Source organism: Hippichthys cyanospilos, chromosome 16 (genome assembly GCF_059441005.1).
Source record: "Hippichthys cyanospilos isolate Australia breed blue-spotted pipefish chromosome 16, RoL_Hcya_1.0, whole genome shotgun sequence".
NCBI classification, from domain to species: domain Eukaryota; kingdom Metazoa; phylum Chordata; class Actinopteri; order Syngnathiformes; family Syngnathidae; genus Hippichthys; species Hippichthys cyanospilos.
In genome coordinates, this window is record NC_142384.1 from 4,352,339 (window position 1) to 4,372,808 (window position 20,470).

At 38.5% G+C, this 20,470-nt stretch overlaps 2 protein-coding genes across 5 annotated transcripts in view; one reads left to right on the plus strand and one right to left on the minus strand.

Annotated features, from left to right (window-relative positions):
- Positions 1 to 13,118, plus strand: part of carm1 (coactivator-associated arginine methyltransferase 1) — a 53,655-nt gene extending 40,537 nt beyond the window's left edge. Inside the window, exons 14-16 of one of the 4 annotated variants that reach the window (XM_088437760.1) lie at positions 746 to 823; positions 11,019 to 11,087; positions 11,204 to 13,118. In XM_088437760.1, coding sequence (XP_088293886.1) covers positions 746 to 823; positions 11,019 to 11,087; positions 11,204 to 11,343 — 287 coding nt within the window. In that variant the 3' untranslated portion in view covers positions 11,344 to 13,118. Of the gene's footprint in view, positions 1 to 745; positions 824 to 11,018; positions 11,133 to 11,203 lie in introns of all 4 variants that reach the window. The other 3 variants (XM_088437762.1, XM_088437761.1, XM_088437763.1) reach the window with 3 other exon arrangements.
- Positions 13,119 to 16,870: 3,752 nt separating this feature from the next.
- On the minus strand, positions 16,871 to 19,947 carry timm29 (translocase of inner mitochondrial membrane 29). Its single transcript, XM_088436085.1, has 2 exons — positions 19,734 to 19,947; positions 16,871 to 17,562 (listed from the first exon to the last, which is right to left on the minus strand). The coding sequence occupies exons 1-2, from the start codon at positions 19,837 to 19,839 to the stop codon at positions 16,958 to 16,960; spliced, it is 711 nt and encodes a 236-aa protein (XP_088292211.1). The 5' UTR covers positions 19,840 to 19,947; the 3' UTR covers positions 16,871 to 16,957.
- Positions 19,948 to 20,470: the final 523 nt, after the last annotated feature.

The window sequence follows — 20,470 nt, forward strand, 5'->3', positions numbered from 1 at the left end:
CAATATGAACCTCACACACGCGAGTGAGAACTCGAACATGCGGTAGAAGGGGAAAGACAGGCGAAGGACAACAAAAGAAAGCATTTGACGAAAGAAAGCGTTTGGGAAGATGTTACCTAGACTGCTTTTGCAATAAATTGCAATTTCAAGCATAAGCTGTGCTTATCATATTTGGTCAACTACAAGCAACACTTTATTTGACGTTTGAGGGCCGATACTCCCCATTAACTGCGAAAATTGAGGGAACATTGTATATTATAAACTCAAGAATACTTCTAATATGCACACACAATCACTTCTAATTATGTTCTTAATTGCACAGCGTAGGACAGGCTAAAGCCTACAGATGCACAAATCACAAATCGTGCTTTCGTGGTTTGATTTTAAATAAACCGTGTTGAGAGTTCATGAGAAAGACACTGAACCATGTCTTACTCCCAATGGAGCCGGCAGCAGACTATGTGGCAGCAGCCTTCTTTGTTTTATGCGTGTGTTTGATGGGTGAATGTGAGCCTTTGTGACGTGCGTTGAGCAACCATCTAGTGTAGAAAATACATAGGTAAACTCGATTTACCAATTATCAACATTAATATCAGTCTGATTTTTACAGTATGAATGTTTGACTTTTTCTCACGTCTATCGTCTGCAAACCTGAGACTGTGATTCCGTTGGTGCCGCTTTGATGCGATTTCTGTTTTTCTGTGTTAATATTGGTGAATGCTGTGTTTCTTATCGTCCTATCCAGGAATGCCTGCAGCTTATGACCTTAGTACAGTCATTGGCAGTGGCCCGTCAGTCTCTCACAACAACCTTATCCCTATAGGTACGTCTTTCTCCGTGTTTTGTCACTGTGCAATGCGAGAAAGCATTGTCACGTTTTTGACAAGGCTCCCATCCAAATGAGAATAAACCAAATACATCAACTTCCATGCCAAGAAAAAATAATGGCGTCAGTCTTACAAATAATTTTCCATCAGATCTACTTCAGATTAGTTGGAATAAGATTGCCCCTCATAAATAATTGCTAATCCCAATTTGAAGTAGTGTGAGAATCTGCACAGCTACAGTATAGTTGTTCTTATAAGTTTACATAGCGGAATTGTTTATTTCTTGGCCATTTTCAGAGACTTTGAATGATAAATGCAAAAACCTTTTTTCACTCGTGTTTAGTGCTATGGTTTAGTGTTTAGTGCTATGGTTAAGCCATTTATTATTGAACAACCGCTTTCAATTACTCTAAATAATGACAACAGAAACTACACGAATGACCCAGACCAAAAGTTTACACTCCCAGTTTTTAATACCGCCTATTGCCCCCTTAACAGTCTCTCTTGGTAATTGTGGATGAGACTATTTATTTTCACTGGTGGTAAAGCTGGCCAAAAGGACTTCAGTTCCTGTAGACTTTTGAGCTGTTGTATGAAGTGCGTGCTTGAGCTTTCCCCAAGAGTGGCTCAATGGTATTGAGGCCAGAAGACTGATATGTGGCAATGACAGGTTCACCTGGGTTTGTGTTTAGTATCATTATCATGATTTAATATTCAACTTCAAGTTTAATATTCAAAAACTTTTTGCAACGCCCCTCCCGACCCGGAGAATATAAATAAGAATCTTATCTATTCTAATTATGTAAGTATACCTAGACCTGTATCAATTTTTAACACTAACAAAAGAAAAAAGCAATATAATTCAATTTTCAAAAACTGTTAATTAATTTTTGCAGTGTACATGGGTTACAGCTTAATATAAAAGAGAAAAAATAACCAAGTGCATCAAACTGACTGAAAAAAAGAGATGAAAATTATTATTCAATTACAATTAAACTTCCCATGACAAAAGCAAAGCCTTTTCCCTGGGATCATTTGTGCCCCCTGGCATCACCTCATGTCCCCCCAACCACTATTAGAAAAGCACTGATACACACACACACACACACACACACAAACATTATATATATATATATATATATATAGAAATCAACAGACACAGACGTTTAGGGCAAGTGGGAGGGTGGAAAGGGACTCAATCAGTTGGGTGTCAGCAGCCAGAGGATTTGCTTACTGTAGCTCTTAACTAAGGTTGTACCACATTACAGTATTTTACATTTACAGTATTTAAAGAAGCAAGCAGGCCAAACTAATCTCTCAAGCATTCCACTTTGTATTGTTTACTTAAGGCCACACTGTATTTGCTGTTAACGTTCTCCGTCCGTCATTTAGCTTTTGGCGTTGTTCGTTTTAGCCAAGGTTGTTACCGTCTTTGTTTCAAGAAAAGATGTGGAAACTGACCCAAAGTTTGATTCCACCTTTGCTCACACGCAAGGCCGTTAAAATGACATTTGTTTTGTATTAAGAATTCTACAAGCGCTTTAGTTTTTAATGTTCAGTTATATTTTACTTTGAAAATGTGTGCTTTTAATCTGGAAGGCTGCGCCATATTTCTATTTCCTGTTTCTACCATCCCGAAACTGATTGACTGTCTTGCGTCATGCTTCGTGTCCCGTCGCACCAAATTCATCTTATAGATGTCGCCCTATCACCCAATCACACTAACTTCATTGACTGTAATTCAAATGTGTCGCTTGTTACGTAGTTGTTCTGAACCAACCATTATTAATTTTCCAAAAGCAATGGAAAGCCACAACATAAGGACGAAAGAGCCGCAGGTTGCCAACCCCCATTCTAGATTGTGTAAATTCTCTATTAGTAGTTATTTGACTGCAGACCACATTCATCTATTTTGACCAAGATTCCCAGAGTTTCTCAGACTTCCCAAATACATCAGTGATCTACCGCCATGATTCACAGTAGGAATGGTTTCATGATAGGCCTGTTTTTTGTTTTTTTTTAATCTATTAAATTTAATGGGGGTGAATTTGGGAGTAGAGCTAGCGGTTGAAATCTGAACACCGAAAACAGAGTCACTATAGATTGTTTGCATGAGTGGCAGTTTTTATTCTCTGACAATACTGCTGGTGCTTTTTGAGAAGCTCCTTTCTTTACTTTGTCTTTAATGAAAGCCCACAAACTACTAAATCTGTAAGTCTTTTTAATCACCAGCCATTTGCCTACGAGGTGGAGCTGTATCTTAATATTGTTTGTTTTTGTTTGTTTTTCTGTCACTTTTTTCTAAAATTGGAAATTCTCCCAAACGTTTGATATATTTGTCAACCTTTTTCCCAACCTGAGCAGATATTTGACAATTGTTTGGGTTGCTTTATGACTCAGAATCCTGAAATATATTTGCAAAGGTCTGTTTGAAGACAAGAAACTCACTGAAACGTTATATGCACACAAGCAATCAGATCATAGGTGTGAATGAAGGATATGTAACCGTTTGATAGGTGTCATTTGTCATTTGTTTATGTTTTCCAAAGAGATCCAAAGAGTTACTCCCCTGACTGACACTTGCTAACATTCACCCCTTATTGGAATATTGGCTTTGAGGGAAAAAAACAATTTGATGAATGTTAGGCTAATTTCCAGGCAAAACTGATCAATTTTATTCTTCCATACCACCAGTTGACAACACTTACTAATCACATCCAGAAAAATCCCACCAATATCAGATATTGAGAAAAATATGCGGGGGAACGTGGCATAAATTTGGATGCACATGTTTATTTACATTTTTTAGCCTCAATATCTGTGAAATGAATGATCTCAAAAAAACGTATTTTGAAGACTGAAACCACAGAGAGCAGCGGAAGTGATCTTGTATCTGCAGTGGGCGCTCAGTCACTCTTTAAATCTTCTATTTAATTTTGACAAGCCAAATCCGGGGGAAAGTGGATGTTCTGTACTGACGATAATAGGTTATGCTTGATCTTATACTCCTGGCATTCTGGAGGCTACAAGTAACAACTAAGTAACAACTAGAAAATTTGAAGGGTACGATAGAGACAGGTTTCAGAGCTCCCACACGTTCTGGAAAACGATTGACCAATTTTCCAGTCATGGAAAACACCTGTCTTCATGTTCTAGATATTCTTCGATGGGTGTTTTCCATGACTGGAAAATTGGTCAATCGTTTTCCAAGAGGCGTGGGAACTTGACTTGTTCTAGAGCAGGGATTCTAAAAAATTTGGGGGTCAGGGACCCCTTTTGGAAAGCAAATTTTCCAAGGACCCCTATTGCAAATATTTGCGGAAACAAAAAAAAAATTCAAAACGTATTAGTGTTATTAGATTTAAAAATTGAAAGTGTCTCCTTTCTATTCAGCAACATATTCAATTTGACAAGTACATTGGTTACTCTTCAGATATCCTGAAGTTTAGAAAATGAAAATTGCAAATTGCACACCTACAATACTTATAACAAACTGGGTCGATCTCCAATTACTTAGTCAAAAACAGTAACATTAACGTTATAAAATATATTGGCGCTTTAGCTTTTGCTAGCTTCACCGCCTCGTTAGCAAGCAAATGTAGACACAAACTGAATTTTGACAAATTATTATATATTTTTTAAATACAGTACATTAAACTCGTTCAATGTCAAGGACCTATTTTCACGTCCGGACATTCAATTCCACATAATAAAAACGACAATGTTTAAAATTTACACCATTTTTCATTACGGCCAGCAGGAGGTGTTGCAGGTGCTGCATTTACCATTGTCCGTAGCTACAACAAACATGGCAGCCTCCGGAGGAGTGCCACCCCCCATGTGATACAATTTAATGATAACTAGACCTACAATGATATTTAAAACAGGTTGTTGGTCCTTATAAACACATTCATTTGCAAGATTTTGAAATTTATAATCATTTAATTGATTCCTTTATAATGAAAAACGGTCTTAATCCTATACAGTGACCCTTCAAGTATTATATTGATACTTATCTACATTAAGGACATTAATTTCCATATACTTAAGTATTAACATCGATACTTACATCGATAAGTACTGTGGGCCCCCGTGTTACGATGTTAATCTGTTCCGTGGTTGGGCTCGTTAGACGAATTCACCATATGGCGGGCAATCCAAACTTATGTTAAATAGCTAATGCGTTTAGAACCCCAGGTAAAAACAACAAAATTGTACATACTTGTTAAAAATTGGTACCAAAATAGTATAGTAAGTGCTACGTGTATATAATATACACGTATACAATCAGAAAACACCATAAATAAAAAATATAGAAAAGATTTATTTACCTTTGAGTGCTGCTTGTTATGCCCATATTCCTTAATACAGGTTATCTCCAGCATCGTTTCCACATAAATCATCTTCTTACTTTTCTCTTTGACATCACTAGCAATCTTGGGACCCTCGGCTAACCCATTCAAGTTTGAATAAAGCAGTAAAATGCACTATAAGTACAGTTTTGTAACCACTCGCGATAGAACAAAGCTTTATCATTCCGCCATTTTGAAACGAGTGAGCCTGACCAATAGCAGACCAGCATCTCCGTTATGTGACGGCAACAGAAAATGAGTGCAATTACCTAAAAATTTCTGCACATGGAGACAAATCAACACAAATACAGCCAACCCCTAGGGTCATGACAGTTGTTTTTGTCGCAAAGCAGGGAAAATACCGTAAAGAGGGGACAAAAAAAAAACTCAGTATTCCACATTGCAACATGAAAAAAACGTAAGTCAGGGACGCTGTAACCCGAGAGTCTACTGTACCTGCGATTGAATGTTTGGACTCTTAAAAACTAAAAAATAAAAAAACGTGAAAATACGTCCCTGGCATTGAATGAGTTAAACTAGTTGAATTGATTGCTTTATTGAAGAGTAATGAATACTTTCACTATTTAATATAAAATAACATGAAATAAGAAAACTTTGTATGCATTTTTTTATTAATTTCCTAAATTACTATGTTTTACGGAGCCCTGCCGACAGGCCACGTATCCCCGGGGGGGGCCGTGGACCCCACTTTGAGAACCATTATTCTAGAAAATGATTATTCCTCCTTCTGCTTTGCTCTGCTTGTGGGTGAAAACACAAATGAGTCAAAACAGGTTTTCAGCTGCTTTCAGTGAACAACACTGGGCATGTTGCTCATTCTCAATTCTTTTCCTTTGGAACCAGGGTAACAAGGCAAAAATTGCCTCCCCTACTCCTTTGGAACAACGGCTGACATTCATGCGTTTGACATTTCTTGATTGTTCAAGTAGACATGCACAGAGACACCTGCGAAGTTGAAAAATGTTCAACTTTTGTCATTGTCACCGGGTGCTGAGGCCAATCAGCAGGGTTTTATTATGCTATCACATTGTGGTATTCATTAACAAGGAGACCATTTTAGCCGTTTCTGGCTTCAAGAATTTTCTGTGTCACCTCACACAACTATTTCAGAAATGTGAATAAAAAAGGCAGCTGGATTTGTGCTTGTTAGTGCCAGGGTTTATTTGTCCTGCAAGTTTAAGTTTAACATAATAACATTAACATCCAACTTACAGCGCTTTGTTATTTAAACATAACATTTTCACTTTATTCAGTTGTGTTTACAAAGAAAATGTTGAGATACTTTCCCAAAAAATAGCAAGTCAAATCTGTTGTAAACAAGCGATTAAAGGCGGTGAGGTCTGTCAGTGCCACAGTTGTACAGTAACTGCTTATTGCGTCCTTTGCGTTCACATTGGTGATAAAGTTCACATTTCAATGTTGGTTGTCGCTCACTTGTGTCGACCCCATTCGAGTGATGTTCACGAATGCGTAGTTCAAGAATGAGGAAATACCGTGTGGCACATGACCACGTTCTGAGTGGGCCCTCTTGAATAATTCAAAACATAAATAAATTAATTATTCTAAACCCATAACGTTCGTAAAAATCACTGACAAATCACTGACGGGGGGGATTTAACCTTCTAAAAAGGTTTTATATATATATATATATATATATATATATATATATATATATATATATATATATATATATATATATATATATAAACTGTCTAAACTACTGTTGCATTCTGCATTCGTTTATTCATGGTCGTGACATCGCTGTTGTTGTTTCAATCAAAAAGAAAGAGAGTCAACTTCAACATTGTGAGTCTGTATAGTGACTTGTGGTTATATTGGCTGTTAAATATGGATTCCCAGGACAGTTAATGGAAGCTCGCTTTGTTATATACTGCTGTGTTGTGTGTGTGTGTGGTGTTGCCTTTTGGTACCATAGACAGAATGACATTGTTTCATATTGTTTTATTTCACTACGTTATGTGTGTATATAACCTTTTAACCTGTTGGGCGCTATTTCTGCTGGGGCTGGGACTGTGTGTGAATCGTCTGTCGCCCATGCCAAGAGTTCACTTCATCCCATAATGGAAAAATGCAGCAGAATCTTTGCTCTGAGAGTTTCAAACACATTGACTTCATTGATTATATGCAAACTCATTGCCAGAAACGCTCAGCTAGCATATGGTCTGAACCAGTGTTGGGCCTTTAGGGCCAGCAAGGCCTTCTCTGCTGGCCGAACATGACCTGACATTATCATAACTCTAATCATTATAATAACTATTATAAAAGTTAATTTCATTTCAAAGGTATTTTTACAAAATATATGTTTTATATGTAAAATTATTCTTCATCTTCTGTTCTTTTCGTGTCAAATTATATCCATTTGGTTATGCTTCTTCCAGTGTTCTAGTTTTAGGTTAGAGTATTTAGCCAATTAGTATTCAGCTAACTTGTGTCGCCTGGCTGTATGAAATCTGTCTGCAGCCAGGATCCAGGGCTTTCGCAATCAACAGTTGCGAGCTTCTGTGCATGCGTAAAGGCATATGTGAATGGGCCCATATACTTGATAGACAGCTGGAATAGCCAATCAAGTCATAAGGTGGCCATCTAGAAGCCTCACGCTTCTGGTTACCTATTCCCCATGTGATACTTTGTCCAGTTTTGTTCCCGGTTTGGTCCTGCCTCATTTACTTGTTGAAACTTCATTTTTGAATCACATATTTCTCAGTTTTCCTGCATGTTTGGGTCCCTTTCCTTCCTCCTCCCAACTCACCAGGCCCAGATGTGACACTTATATTAAATTGCCATTTGTAATATAGTGTACAATCTTGTTAAAGATTGCCTGCTCTTGGTGGACATCATAAAACTTTGTGGTCAAATAATTTGAAATGATTATTACTTTTTTAAAGTTTTGGCAAGTATTATGATAAGTTTTAAATGCTGGTGCGGGTTTATTGATGTTTAAATGCTCAGGAAAACAGCCTGTAGCCCAGTAATGCGTACATGTGCTTCTGAGGGGTCGAATCACTTAAGGCCTAAGTGTGAAACGCACGGACCGCCTCTGGTCTGAACTCTCATTAAGAGCCACTGTGTGATACATTCAAATCCAACTTACATTGACATTTGGTAGTTGGTGTAAATAAGAATCCAGAAAATAATTGTATTAACAATTATTGTGTTTGAAGGTGATGTTGAATGAGGTGGGTATGTTTTTGCCAAGTTTGGTTTTATGTATTTGTCTGGGTTTTCTTTAAAAGAAGACAAAGACAAGCCCATCTGCTAAGCAGCAAAATGGTTACACAGACCAACCAAGATTGACTTTTCTCTGCCGGCAAAGGGAAGGCTTGGCGTACATTCTCATGCTCACCAACACCGTTTGAAGCCCAACCGTCCCCGCCTGCTTTTTATTCATTCAGAAAAGCATTACAAGACATAACAAAAAGAGCCAGCCGGGCGCCGCCAACAGCTGGGCCAAGGTCCCAGTTCACACTTTCCTGCGTCAACAGCTTTATCTAAGGACTGGAGCGAGATGAACTAGGACTGGATAGATGGATAGCAATGCACGCTATTCTCGACAAGAAAATAATGATAACAACCTAATATATGATTTCTTTCACATTTTGTTCAAATCAAACATTTCAAACACTGAAATGACCATCACATAACCCTGTGAAGCTGCAACATAACGTGAATAGATGAATGAATAGTTGTGATTACTTTCTGGATGGCCAGCCACTTCTTATGCAATACCATCAAAAGTCGGGACACACTTTTGAGTGTGACTTTATGTTTTGATTGGTACCTTGAGAACATAAGGTTATGAAATTTGTGGAAAAGTTATGGACGTTGGAAATGCATTTTCCAGGTCCATTAGAAGTTTAAAAAATATATATGACAAATGCTGAATGGACGATGTTTAGGATGTGTAAAACATCAAAGAATGTAACATCCTCATAAAATTGATACAGAAGTGCAGTGTGATGACATATGATACAGGGCAACAGTTCACAGCATTAGCATAAACAAATAAATCGTTCACTGGCATGTAAAGTGCATTAGCAACCATCAGAAAGGTTGTGGTAACAGGTACTGCAGTTTCCTCCCCAATAATGCAGTCTCAGTTTTTGGTTTCTCCCTTTCTATTGCTCTTTTTGATGTTGAGGTCAGATGGCTTGTTAATGATAGCTGTTGTGTGTCTTCTGGTATATAAAACGGTGTCAAGATGTGTCTGTATTTTTATTTCAACCAAGGGGTCAGCAACCTGCATTATGGTGCCATATGCAGTTCTTTCATCCTTATGGTGCGGTTCTCTGTGGTTTGGGAAAATAAATCTCCCTGACAGTGATGCATTTGAATTGCAGCCAACGACGTTTGCATGGTTGGGTGATGAGAGACATCTATAGGACGTGTTTGGTGCGACGGGACACAAATTGTGATGCAAGACAGACAAATCAATTTTGGAAATATAGCTTGGCCTTCCAGATGAAAATCACACATTTTCAGAGTAAGCTATAACTGAACATTAAAAACTAAAGTGATTGAAGAATTTTTTTAACACAAAATAAATGTCATTTTAATGGCCCTGCGTGTGAGCCAGGATGAACTTAAACATCGGGGTCAGTCTGCTAGTTCTTGAAACCAAGAAGGTAAACACGAACATCGCTAAAAGCTAAATGACGAACAGAAAATGTAAACAGTAATTAAATTAGGATTATTCCAGATTAATTGGGCGTTTACAGCCATACTACCCTGAGAATGTTCCCATCTTGGAAGCTAAGCAGGGTTGGCCCTGCTTAGTACTTGAATGGGAGACCACTCTGGAGCAGCAGGTGCTTTAAGCGTCTAGGTCAAGGGTGGGCAAACCTTTTGGGTCGGAGGCCACATTGACTTTTCAAATTTGACAGCTGGGCCGGGACAGCAACAAGATACAATACATATTAAAAAAAATACATGTTAACATTACATATCAAACATAAGCTTAGCTAAAGTATTAATGTAATAACATATACTTTAGATTGAGGACAGTGTTGTTGATCACCCATTTTAGCCAGTGCATCAAAGTAATTAGGTAACCTTGTTGTGGCAGTTCTCAGAACAGATCTGAGGTGTTCATCACTCATAACACTCATAACACTCAAAGCCAAAATGTGTCATTCATCTCTGGAAAATGGTCAGTATTTTCAAGTAGCTCCAAAAATGAAATAATCTGTGAATATGAAAATGAAGGATTGATTTCCATTCCTTACTTAGAATTACAAGTTTATAATCTATGTGGAGTATGTACAGCAACACTGTCATCCAATGGTCACAGTTATCACTACAGTGCTTAATTGGCTCAGTATTAGATAATTAGAAGTCAAGGGTGTCAGCTAGCCTCCATAAAAAATGTATTTGATGAAAATGTTCTTAATTATTATATTTATTACTATTGTAAAAGATGAGAATTCTCATCCATGGCACTGAAAGAGTTAATTTCAGATGTAATAAAGTTTTTGCTGCCAGTGTTGTCTTGTCTGTTGAAACCAGGTCAAAGTGTCACTTTGAATATCATGTTAAAGGTTGCTGACCCCGAATTTATGAATTATGATTTATGATCTACAAAATTTCGGGTGCTGCCCTTGTTTGTGTTCTTGCTTTGGCATCATTTTCACTGGTCCAAATTATTTATTTTTTTATGTTTTTATCTTGTCTTTGAAAATTAAGTGAAAATGTTTTGAGGAAAATCACAGAAAACTTTTGCGTAATGTGTATGAATCTGTACAAGTAATGATTCCATCCTACTGCAAATATGTGAAATTCTTTTTTTCCTTTTTGCACACAGTGAACACAGGTATTGTGAACCACACCCACTCCAGGATGGGCTCCATCATGAGCACAGGAATTGTCCAGGGTATGTCCAGTTAATAATCAACACAGTTACAGAAAACCCACATTGGTAAGCAACATAAAATTATCATGGCAAAAGTCAGAGGTAGTCCTCAGTGTAAATGTGTCTGTCTTTTTCAGGAGCCACAACAGGCCAACCAGGTCCCAGTGGCAGTGGTACTTACTATCCAATTACCAACCAGTTTACCATGGGGGGTGCTGCAATCTCTATGGCCTCTCCCATGGTCATCCCCAGTAACACCATCCATTATGGCAGTTAAAATGAAGACTTTGCAAAGACACCTTTAAACCTGCCCATCTCTGCATGACAAAGACATTGCTTAAGAAAAAAGAAAGGAAAAAAAAAAACTTTAGCTCCAGCTTCTCCTGATTTCCAATTCCACAGCCAATACCAAAACCAGTGCTCTCCCGGCACGTAACTCCTTTTTCAACATCTTCATTTTGTTATCGTCTGTCCATTGTTGTACATTATCTTTCGAACATCGTTCGTATCCGTCCGACTCATTTTAACACGGCTGAAACATCGTTTTTCTTTGTTCTGATTCCAAAGGCTGTTGCACACCAATGGAGTGCTGAGCGGCAGCACTTTCCTCTACCATTCAACTCTTAATTTCTCACTTTCTTTGGGTCATAAATTGTTTGTAGTTTGCTATCAGAACAGAGTTCGACACCAGCTGCCAGAGGGAAGTGTTCTCCCAGTTCTTCATTACGCCAAGGTGTTTAACAATCACTTTTTTTTTTTTTTTTTGCGACGGTGGTCTTTATATCATGTCAGAAAAGATAACGGTGGAAACAGAAACATTTGCACCATGTCCTCAACCTTGGTGTGGATGTATACAGGGAAGCTTATGTCTTGAAGTGTAATGGTTTTTCTCTTTGGTAATCTGTATCTTTGTATGAAACTTTTATGTTTTGCTCATTACCCAATTTTAGGTTATTGATGTGATTCTGTTTGCAGTCTTTCATAAAAGTAGTCTTGCACCCTACAACTGATCACACGTGACGTATGTTAACGTGGATGCTGAGCCATGACATAAATATGCACCTCTTATTTTTTCTTTGTCTGCTGTAGATTGTGTTCCAGCTCTTACTATGATACATAGCACGTGCACTGCTGTCACTGAACCCCATTCAAGGCTTATATCTTCGTGTTGGAGAGTGCCGTTTTAAAACTGCACGCAAGATTTGAGTGTAACCTCCAGAGGTGGGCACTTTGTCAGCACTGACGGACTGTCCGTCATTTTGCCTGGACTACAAATGACGGAAATGCTAAAAAAAAAAAAAAAAAAATGAATTAAAAATGTTGCAATTGCAGTTTTCATCCGTCGCCATGATCGTCAGGATAGGCATTACGTCAGATATCCGTCATTTGTCCATAATCCCGCCGTGCTCCTTTTTGCTTACTGAAATACTATTCCGCTGACTTGCATGTTTATCTCCTATATTGCTGCATCTTCATAGTATAAAGTGCAATCAGCCTGCAGGCAATGTGGCAATAGTCACTTAATAGCACCACCAAGCAGTGGAGAAATATGTTCAGTTGAGTGAGTAGAATGGATTGGTCCACTACTCATCATTCACAGCGACAATATAATACAGCGGACATTACCAGAGATGTATTTGTAGTTCCTCCCATTCCTAGTCCTGGTATCATAAACCAAAACTCATACTGTACATAATCTCGCCGACCAAAAGTTAAAAATAATGTTTAGAATTAGGTGTTAAGAGGGTTTTTTTGCGTTATTTTGCTTTTTAAATATGTTTTACATAAAGAAATAATTTGCTGATAAGAGCATTCTCGGATCTGTTTCCGCTGCAAGGCGGTCACGAATTCAAGCAACCAATGGGTGCAGTACAAACTAGCATTCTTTCTCTTGATTGGCTCTTGGCCAGGAAATGCAAGATAGAAGACTTTTGATTCCCTAATTAAAGACGTTTTTTTTAGGAAATTCAACCTTACCAATACTTTGTTTTACTTGTAGTGTATGTGACAGATGAAATTTAGACAAATTTGAATAAAAAGTTTTGAAAACCATCTTCAACATTTGTTGGCCAAGCACTTATAGATGAGAACCGACAGCCACCATTTGAGTTTCATGCAAAGCATGATCATGCCATCTAGTGGACATGATTGCTAAATGCACTCTTCTCCCACCTGCATTCCCTTGGATGTGGGTTAATTAACGTGATGGTGTATTATAGGCAGAGGTCAGCAACCTGCGGCTCCTGTGCCGCATTTTGCTCTTTCGTCCCCATGTTGTCTCTCTCCATGGTCTTGCAAAACAAATCATGCTTGGTTCAGATCTACTACCTAGATGGCGCAGTCAATGATGTTTGCATGAATTTGTGATAGGGTGATATCTATAGGACGTGTTTGGTGCGACGGGACACGAAACGTGACGTGAGACCGCCAATCAGTTTTGGGAAGGTAAAAACCGAAAATGGATATATAGCACACATTTTCAGAGTAAACTATAACTGAACATTAAGAACTAAAGCGCATGAAGAATTCTCAACTCAAAATGTCAATGTCCCTTGCTTGTGAGCAAGGATTGACTCCAAAGTTGGCACGGTTTGCTTGTTCTTTTTTTGAAACCAAGAGGGTAACAAACTTATTAATACTAAGCGCTAAATGATGAACAGGAAATACAATGCGGACTTCCAGATTTAAACCAAATATTACAAAATAAGATAACACAGGTAAGTAAACAATACAAACTGGAGTGCTTGAAATTTTTTTTAACACAGAATAAATCTCATCTGGTGCCGACCCCTGGCTTCGGATAAAACCCCTTAGCTCAGGCATGTCCAAACCCGGTCCTCAAGGGCCACCTATCCTGCATGTTTTCGATGTTTCCATCACCCAATGCAGCTGATTGAAATGATCAGGTTTGTTGTCAGGCTTCCGCTGAGCTTGCTGATGAGCTGATCATTTCAATCAGGTCTGGTAGGAGGACAGAAATCTCCAAAACAAGCCGGATAGGCGGTCCTCGAGGACTGGGTTTTGACATGCCTGCCTTAGCTGGCTTTGTGTCCGTGTTACACTTGTATTACTGTGTTGTTTCAATTGCAGTGTAACTGTAGAACCGGACATGGTGTTAACTTTAAGTGTAAGTGCAAAGCAGAAAAAAGGAATTAGTATGAGTGCAGTGTACAGAAATAGACCAGCGCCTGACGAATGACGGCCCAGAAAAAAAAAAAAAAAAATCTTAAAGTCGCCCTCTAGTGGTGGTGGAAGGTTAAGCAAATATAAACTGACAGGCCGACAATAATAATTTTGTCTGGCTTGAAAAAATTGACTGGCCGATGATGACGTAGAGGGGTTCGGGCTCTGATGACTGTCAGACCAGCAAAAAAAATTTAAGTTGCCCACCTCTGGTAACTGGTAACTAAGCACAAGACATGCACTGTAAATAATGTGCACTGAAAATTTGTCGTTATACATGACTGACATGTTGGTTAGCATGACCTTATAATTGAACTATAATTTTACATAGGTGATCATCTTACCCATTAAGCAGAAATGTTGCTGAATTCACTCACTTAAATTCTTTGAGATGCCTCTGGTCCGTCCACCACTGCAAGGCATTTTCTATGCACTCCCATGTTTTGTCCTGGGATAGTCAAGACGGGGCTGCGGGGGTGTACCCATGAGCGCATGGAAAATGATTGATCGCACATTTCACACCTTTTGTTCTTTAGTCCTCGGACCATGGATTTTCTTCAAAATCCAATTAGTGATACAAGATGGGGTACGATAGAGATGTATCTGTTAGTTTTCTTTTTAAGAACGCATTTTACCAAGGGAAAGGAATGGATTTTGTCATTGCACAATTCTTAAGTACAGCGCAAAGATATGTATTTTATTGTTTCCACCATCCATGAGAAACATGGAAAAAGTCAGCGATACTTAAAACAGGTAATCTGATGGGTAGCCAAACATCAGTGCCCCCAATTTCCTTGATAAAAAGTTGAAGAAACACAGGAGAGAGGAGAGGAAAATATAAACCCCCAAACTTCAGTTTACTCCCACTTGAGGTCGGGGGGGCAGAACTCTTTGTAGAGTTTAGCATGGTGCAACTGTGGGTACTTTTCTTTTAATAAACATAACAATTCAAATAATAATTATTAGTCATGCAACGTGTCCCACAACATCCGTGCATCCCTGTTACCCTGACCTTTTAGCATAGAAGAAGGAAAAAGAAAGCAATGAATCACATACTACTCTGGACTTGACATCATAAGCTTTCCAAACGAATGGCGTCAGCTTCGGGCAACCTTGAACATTTAAGAAACAACAAATCAGAAGAAAGACATTAACTTTTATTCTGGCCTGCGACCAGTTCAGGGTGTCCCACGCCTATTGCCCGAAGCCAGCTGAGATAAATTACATGAACCATTCTATTTCACCTCCTATTTCAAAAGGTTATTTATAAACGTTTTGGATGAAAATCCAAAATGGGCAAAAGCTCAAAATGTTCTCGAGGTGGAATTATTTTGCAAGGCCCTGCAAATCTGACACATTTTGTATCTGCACGGCAGACTGAAGACCCAAGTATCGTGAGCCACATTGGAATTATAGTTTCTGTCAAAAGGTCGGTATGACTGTGAAAGCAAATACATTTTAGGTGTGTTTGTCACACTTCTAACTAGTTTTGAAATCAGAGGCTGGTAAAATGAGAGATTCAGAACAAAAATGCTTGCTTGTGTGTGTGTGTCGTCCTCCCAGATTTTTTTAAAGTTGAAGACAACAAATATGGTCATTTTAACCAGAAAATGTAGTCAAATCATCATTTTACGGGCCACATAAAATGATGTGGCGGGCCGGATCTGGCTACCAGCGCTTGAGTTTGACACTTGTGGTATAGTAAATTGTTGCTTCCAAGAAGAGCTGTATAGCTCTTCCACAGCAGGATCAATCCGTAGCTGAAAAGTTTTCTTCTTCACTCTATGAATAATAAGACAGAGGCCTCAAAAGAAATGATTTTTCTGCCAAGACATTGAAGACAACTGTGAATTTTTCAATGCAAAAACATGTCCCCTTTGAATTAAAAAACCTTAAAGGGATACTGTTTAAAATCTAGACCATTTTTCATTAAAAAGGAATCAATTAAATCATTATAAATTTCAAAAACTTGTAAATAAATGCGACCAACAGGATGTTTTAAATATAATTGTAGGTCTAGTTATCATTAAATTAAATTACATGGGCGCTGGAACTTCTCCGGAAGCCGTCATGTCTGTTGTAGCTACGGACAATGCTAAATGCAGAACCTGCAACATCTCCTGCTGTTAACAATGAATAACGGTCTAAATCTTACAGAGTGTCCCTTTAAATAATGCACCCTGTTTATTGTGTATGTAATTACTCGTAGTTTAAGTATGTTGTTTAAAATGAAAATATGTACACACTTTTGTTATCAAGTAATGTAAACAGTCTTTGAATATTTGGATGCAGCTGAATCTGAAAATGGCATTTGCGTTTCTGAATTGTCTTTGTTTTGAGGTATACATAGTTTGTTAGTTCAAGAGTATTCTTTCATTTTTCATGCAACCGTGTGAAAGACCTAGTTTGTTTCCGCAGTCTTCTACTGGATATATCAAAACACAATCAGCACATTAAATTACAAAGTTTATTTTATAAGGTTTCAAAGCAAATGGTCAAGCACTCAGCAAAAATAAGATCTCAAAAACTGGTGCCAATTCAAAGACATACATGCAGTTTTTGAGCACAGTATCCCCAATTTTCCGCAGAAAAATACCTTTTACACTCAAAAAACACAATAAAAAGGTGCAGTAGATTTATTACCCCCTCCCCCCGAAAAAAACAAAATGAAACAAAACAGTAGCCTCATGATTCAAGATTCTATTTCCCTACTGTGCCGCTGCTTTCTCTTCAGCTTCCAAATTCCGTGCGAACAAGGACATTCTGTGCAATCGCTCATTGGATTCCACCAGCTGGACAGTGGGTGGCGATGTTCTCTGCATATGCACTGGTAGGTACATAAACTCGTCATCATTAACGTCATAGTCTGTCATTTTTGCGTAAAGGATCCACCAGCGTCCAGCAAAGCCTACATCCAATACATGTCTGGGGAACTCTCTCCAGCGTACTGACAAACTCGAACACTGAGCTTCATACAGCGTGCTGTCTGGGCTATGGTCGGTAAAATAAATGACAGAGAGGAGCCCCAGGTTGAGGTGGCACAATCGGCCCTCGTTGCGAAGCTTAAGCAGATTCTGCACGTGCCTGTCAGAGAGTCCGCTGCGGATCCATGATGACAGAAGACCCAGGTGATTGGAGCACTCCAGAAGGGAATCTTCAAAAGATGTATAGTCGGGTTTTGAGAAGAAGCATGATAGCGTGCCTCCGAGCATGCTGATGTAAAGGGATGCTTTGACGGGACGCTCACGGATGCCCGCGACCATATCAAGACAGGCTTCTTTGTAGTCAGATGCCAGACTGCGGCCCCATATACCTGGAGAGGAACAAAGATGCAGGAGAACAAAACAGTCAAGAACATCATCGTGGGGACAGTAATAGCAGAATAGTGATCCCCCCTACTTCGCTATTAATGGGGGGCGTCAACCCCCCGCGAAGTAGGGTATCAGTTCCTAGATTTCTATGTACGCCCCAATATAGCCGCAGTAACTATAAACAATCCTTTTTTTTTTTTGTTTTTTTTGCGTATTTTATTTCCTTTCTCCTATTTTTTAACATTACATTATCCTTATTAAAATTATTGTATATTCATTAAATAACAAATATTACTTAGTTTGTTGAGAATTTGTTCTCTGGACTGGTTATCTGCACCAAGACTCCGGTGAGAGTACGCAAGTCATCACGTTGAACTTCACATTTATTTTGGCTCATGTATGGTGTATCATGTAGTATCTGTTCAATAATAAATCAACAACAATCTTAAAGTCAGTAAACTAACATATAAACACTTAATCTATGAATTTACTGTATTTTTAGCCAACATTAGCGGGTTAGCAAAAACTAACAACAACTACTAACTATAAAGTGCAACCTCTACACAAACGAACACATAAACAGAATAAACACTCATCGCTTACTAAACATACGCAGTAGTGTGTGTTAGTCCTCCAGGACTGGAGTTTGACACCTGTGATCTAATGTGTGGGTCAAGAAGAAAAACGAATCAAACGTTTCCCCTTGTCCAAACAAACCTCGTACACTGTTTATAGCTGGTCAACTTAAATGTTATTATATAATAGTCATAAAATAAAGCATTTTTGCCATCGTTTAAAGTCTTTGCCAAGCCCAAAACTGACACACTTACACAGATTAAAATCATGAAAGATCTCGAGAAGGCATTCAACAACTGCCCAACTTAACCCTTTCACTCCTGTTGGGACACTGCTGTCAGATCCCCTGATGAGTGTGCGTTTTGTACTAGGCGGAGTTCTCCTGGCGCTGATGGGGGGGGGGTCACCGCCCGCACCCCCGATGGCCATCATCATCAAAGCCTTTTTAAGGTGGCCGGTGCAGGAGGACAATTGCCGGGTTATTCCATGAGCCAGTCTCCAGCGATTCCCAGCGTTCTGTTTCCCGAGTAGCAGCCCTTGTGCATTTTTGATTTGTACTTTGTCTCGTGCCTTTTTGCCTTTTGCACCCCTGTGGGCTATTTTGGTTGTACAGTACTTTGTTCTTTGATAGTCCCGCTGGCTTCGCTCCCTTGTGCCTTGTGCTTTCCCATTCATCCTGGCATTTAGACTCTTTTGGGTCTCTCTTTTTGTTGTAATTTAGAGTGCTTGATTGTACTTTGAGTTTTTGTATTTTTCCACACTTGTCGTGCGTTTTGTTATTAAACTCTTTTGACTCTTATTAACTCGCGTGTTGTGTCGGAATCCTCAACCAGCTCGTGTCCCCGGGGTTATTCCAGACAAATGCCTCCCACAGCCCTCCAAAAAATGGCAGTGGCTATAGGAATAGTAGCAATAAAATGAAATCGATCAACACATTGCAGTGGCTACTAGTAACTTTTCCATACACAACAAGCCAGTGCTGGGCTCACTGTCATGGCATTGTCAATTAACCATCTAGTACTGTATTGCAAAAATGTATTGATAATATGTGCTATATACGTACTGTATGTGTGTTACTATCAATTACTATGTATTGCATGTATTGGTGATCATTTTCACTCCTCTGGCACGTTTTTTTTTTTTTTTTTTTTTACAACTATCATTGTGGGATAGCTACAGTATACAGCCCCAATGGTTTTCTTGGTGATAATTGTCGTGGCCTTATTTTTATATATATCATTTTCAAAATATCCTAGACTTATATACAAGTAATATATGTCATAGTTTTTTCTTCCAAAATAAATTAATAAAATAAACGGTCGTCCAGTAAAATAAAAACGTTGCCAATCAATACGTTCATAACCGTTATCATTGGCGGCTCTGCAAATTATTGCATTACAGCAGATCGCCGTTCTTGCTTGGAATTAAACACATAAATAGGCATTCAACATACGAACACACAGGCACACACTGAAGATGAACTATTCGATAAACGAATAATAAAATATTCACAACATGCCCTTCGACTTTAACGTGGCGTAATACATTATGTACGTTAAAACACATGACGTGCTTCTTTAGATGTGCAATTTCTCACCTGCTTTACTGTTTTTCAGTTTTTCCCAGCGACTTTGTGAGTGGCGAGACACCGATGTTTCTCCTACAGCACTAAACATTCGTCTGGTTATCAAACGTAACGCCATATCGAGAGTAAATCTCGTCGGTGACGGTCAGACCGGCAACAGTTCACTTTGTCAGGACAGTACAACCACCAACGACGTTTGCACGATTCAAACATGGCACTTCTGCGCATGTGTGTATCGGTAGCCATCTTGGGTTCAAGGGTAACACGTAGGGTTCGTCTCATGGCCCTAAATTCCTCCTCGAGGTAGTCGATTTTTGATAGCAACAACAAAAACAACAATAATAATAATTAATTAAACCCCACAAAAATTGTATTTCAAGAAAAACAACAACAAAGGAGTTCATACTAAATTTAACGAGACTACAATAAAGAAGCTGAGGAAGCTATAACGACTTTTTGTAAAGAGATAACAAAATATTTGGTCCCATCCTTCAAAACAATAATTTGGAAATGTATGTAAATGTTTTTTAAAACATAAATAAAATAAAATCACAAATCTAACCAGATGTTCAAAATATCATAAAATGATTTAGTAGTTAAGTTAAAACATTGACGTTAATTGAAATACCAAATGTAGAAATTGTATACAAAATCTTGCATTAAGTTGATTGTTATACTGTACTACTATTATTTTTATGTTGTATTGTTGCCTTGGTGGTTGGTTGGCTTCAACTATTGTTTTTCTTTTT

What these genes read in the sequence shown, in the direction of transcription:
- timm29 (XM_088436085.1), bottom strand. Translation starts at nt 19,839, where the DNA reads ATGGCGTTACGTTTGATAACCAGACGAATGTTTAGTGCTGTAGGAGAA. An exon ending in ACTGAAAAACAGTAAAGCAG is followed by an intron (nt 17,563 to 19,733) that starts GTGAGAAATTGC and finishes GTTCCTCTCCAG; the next exon opens with GTATATGGGGCCGCAGTCTG.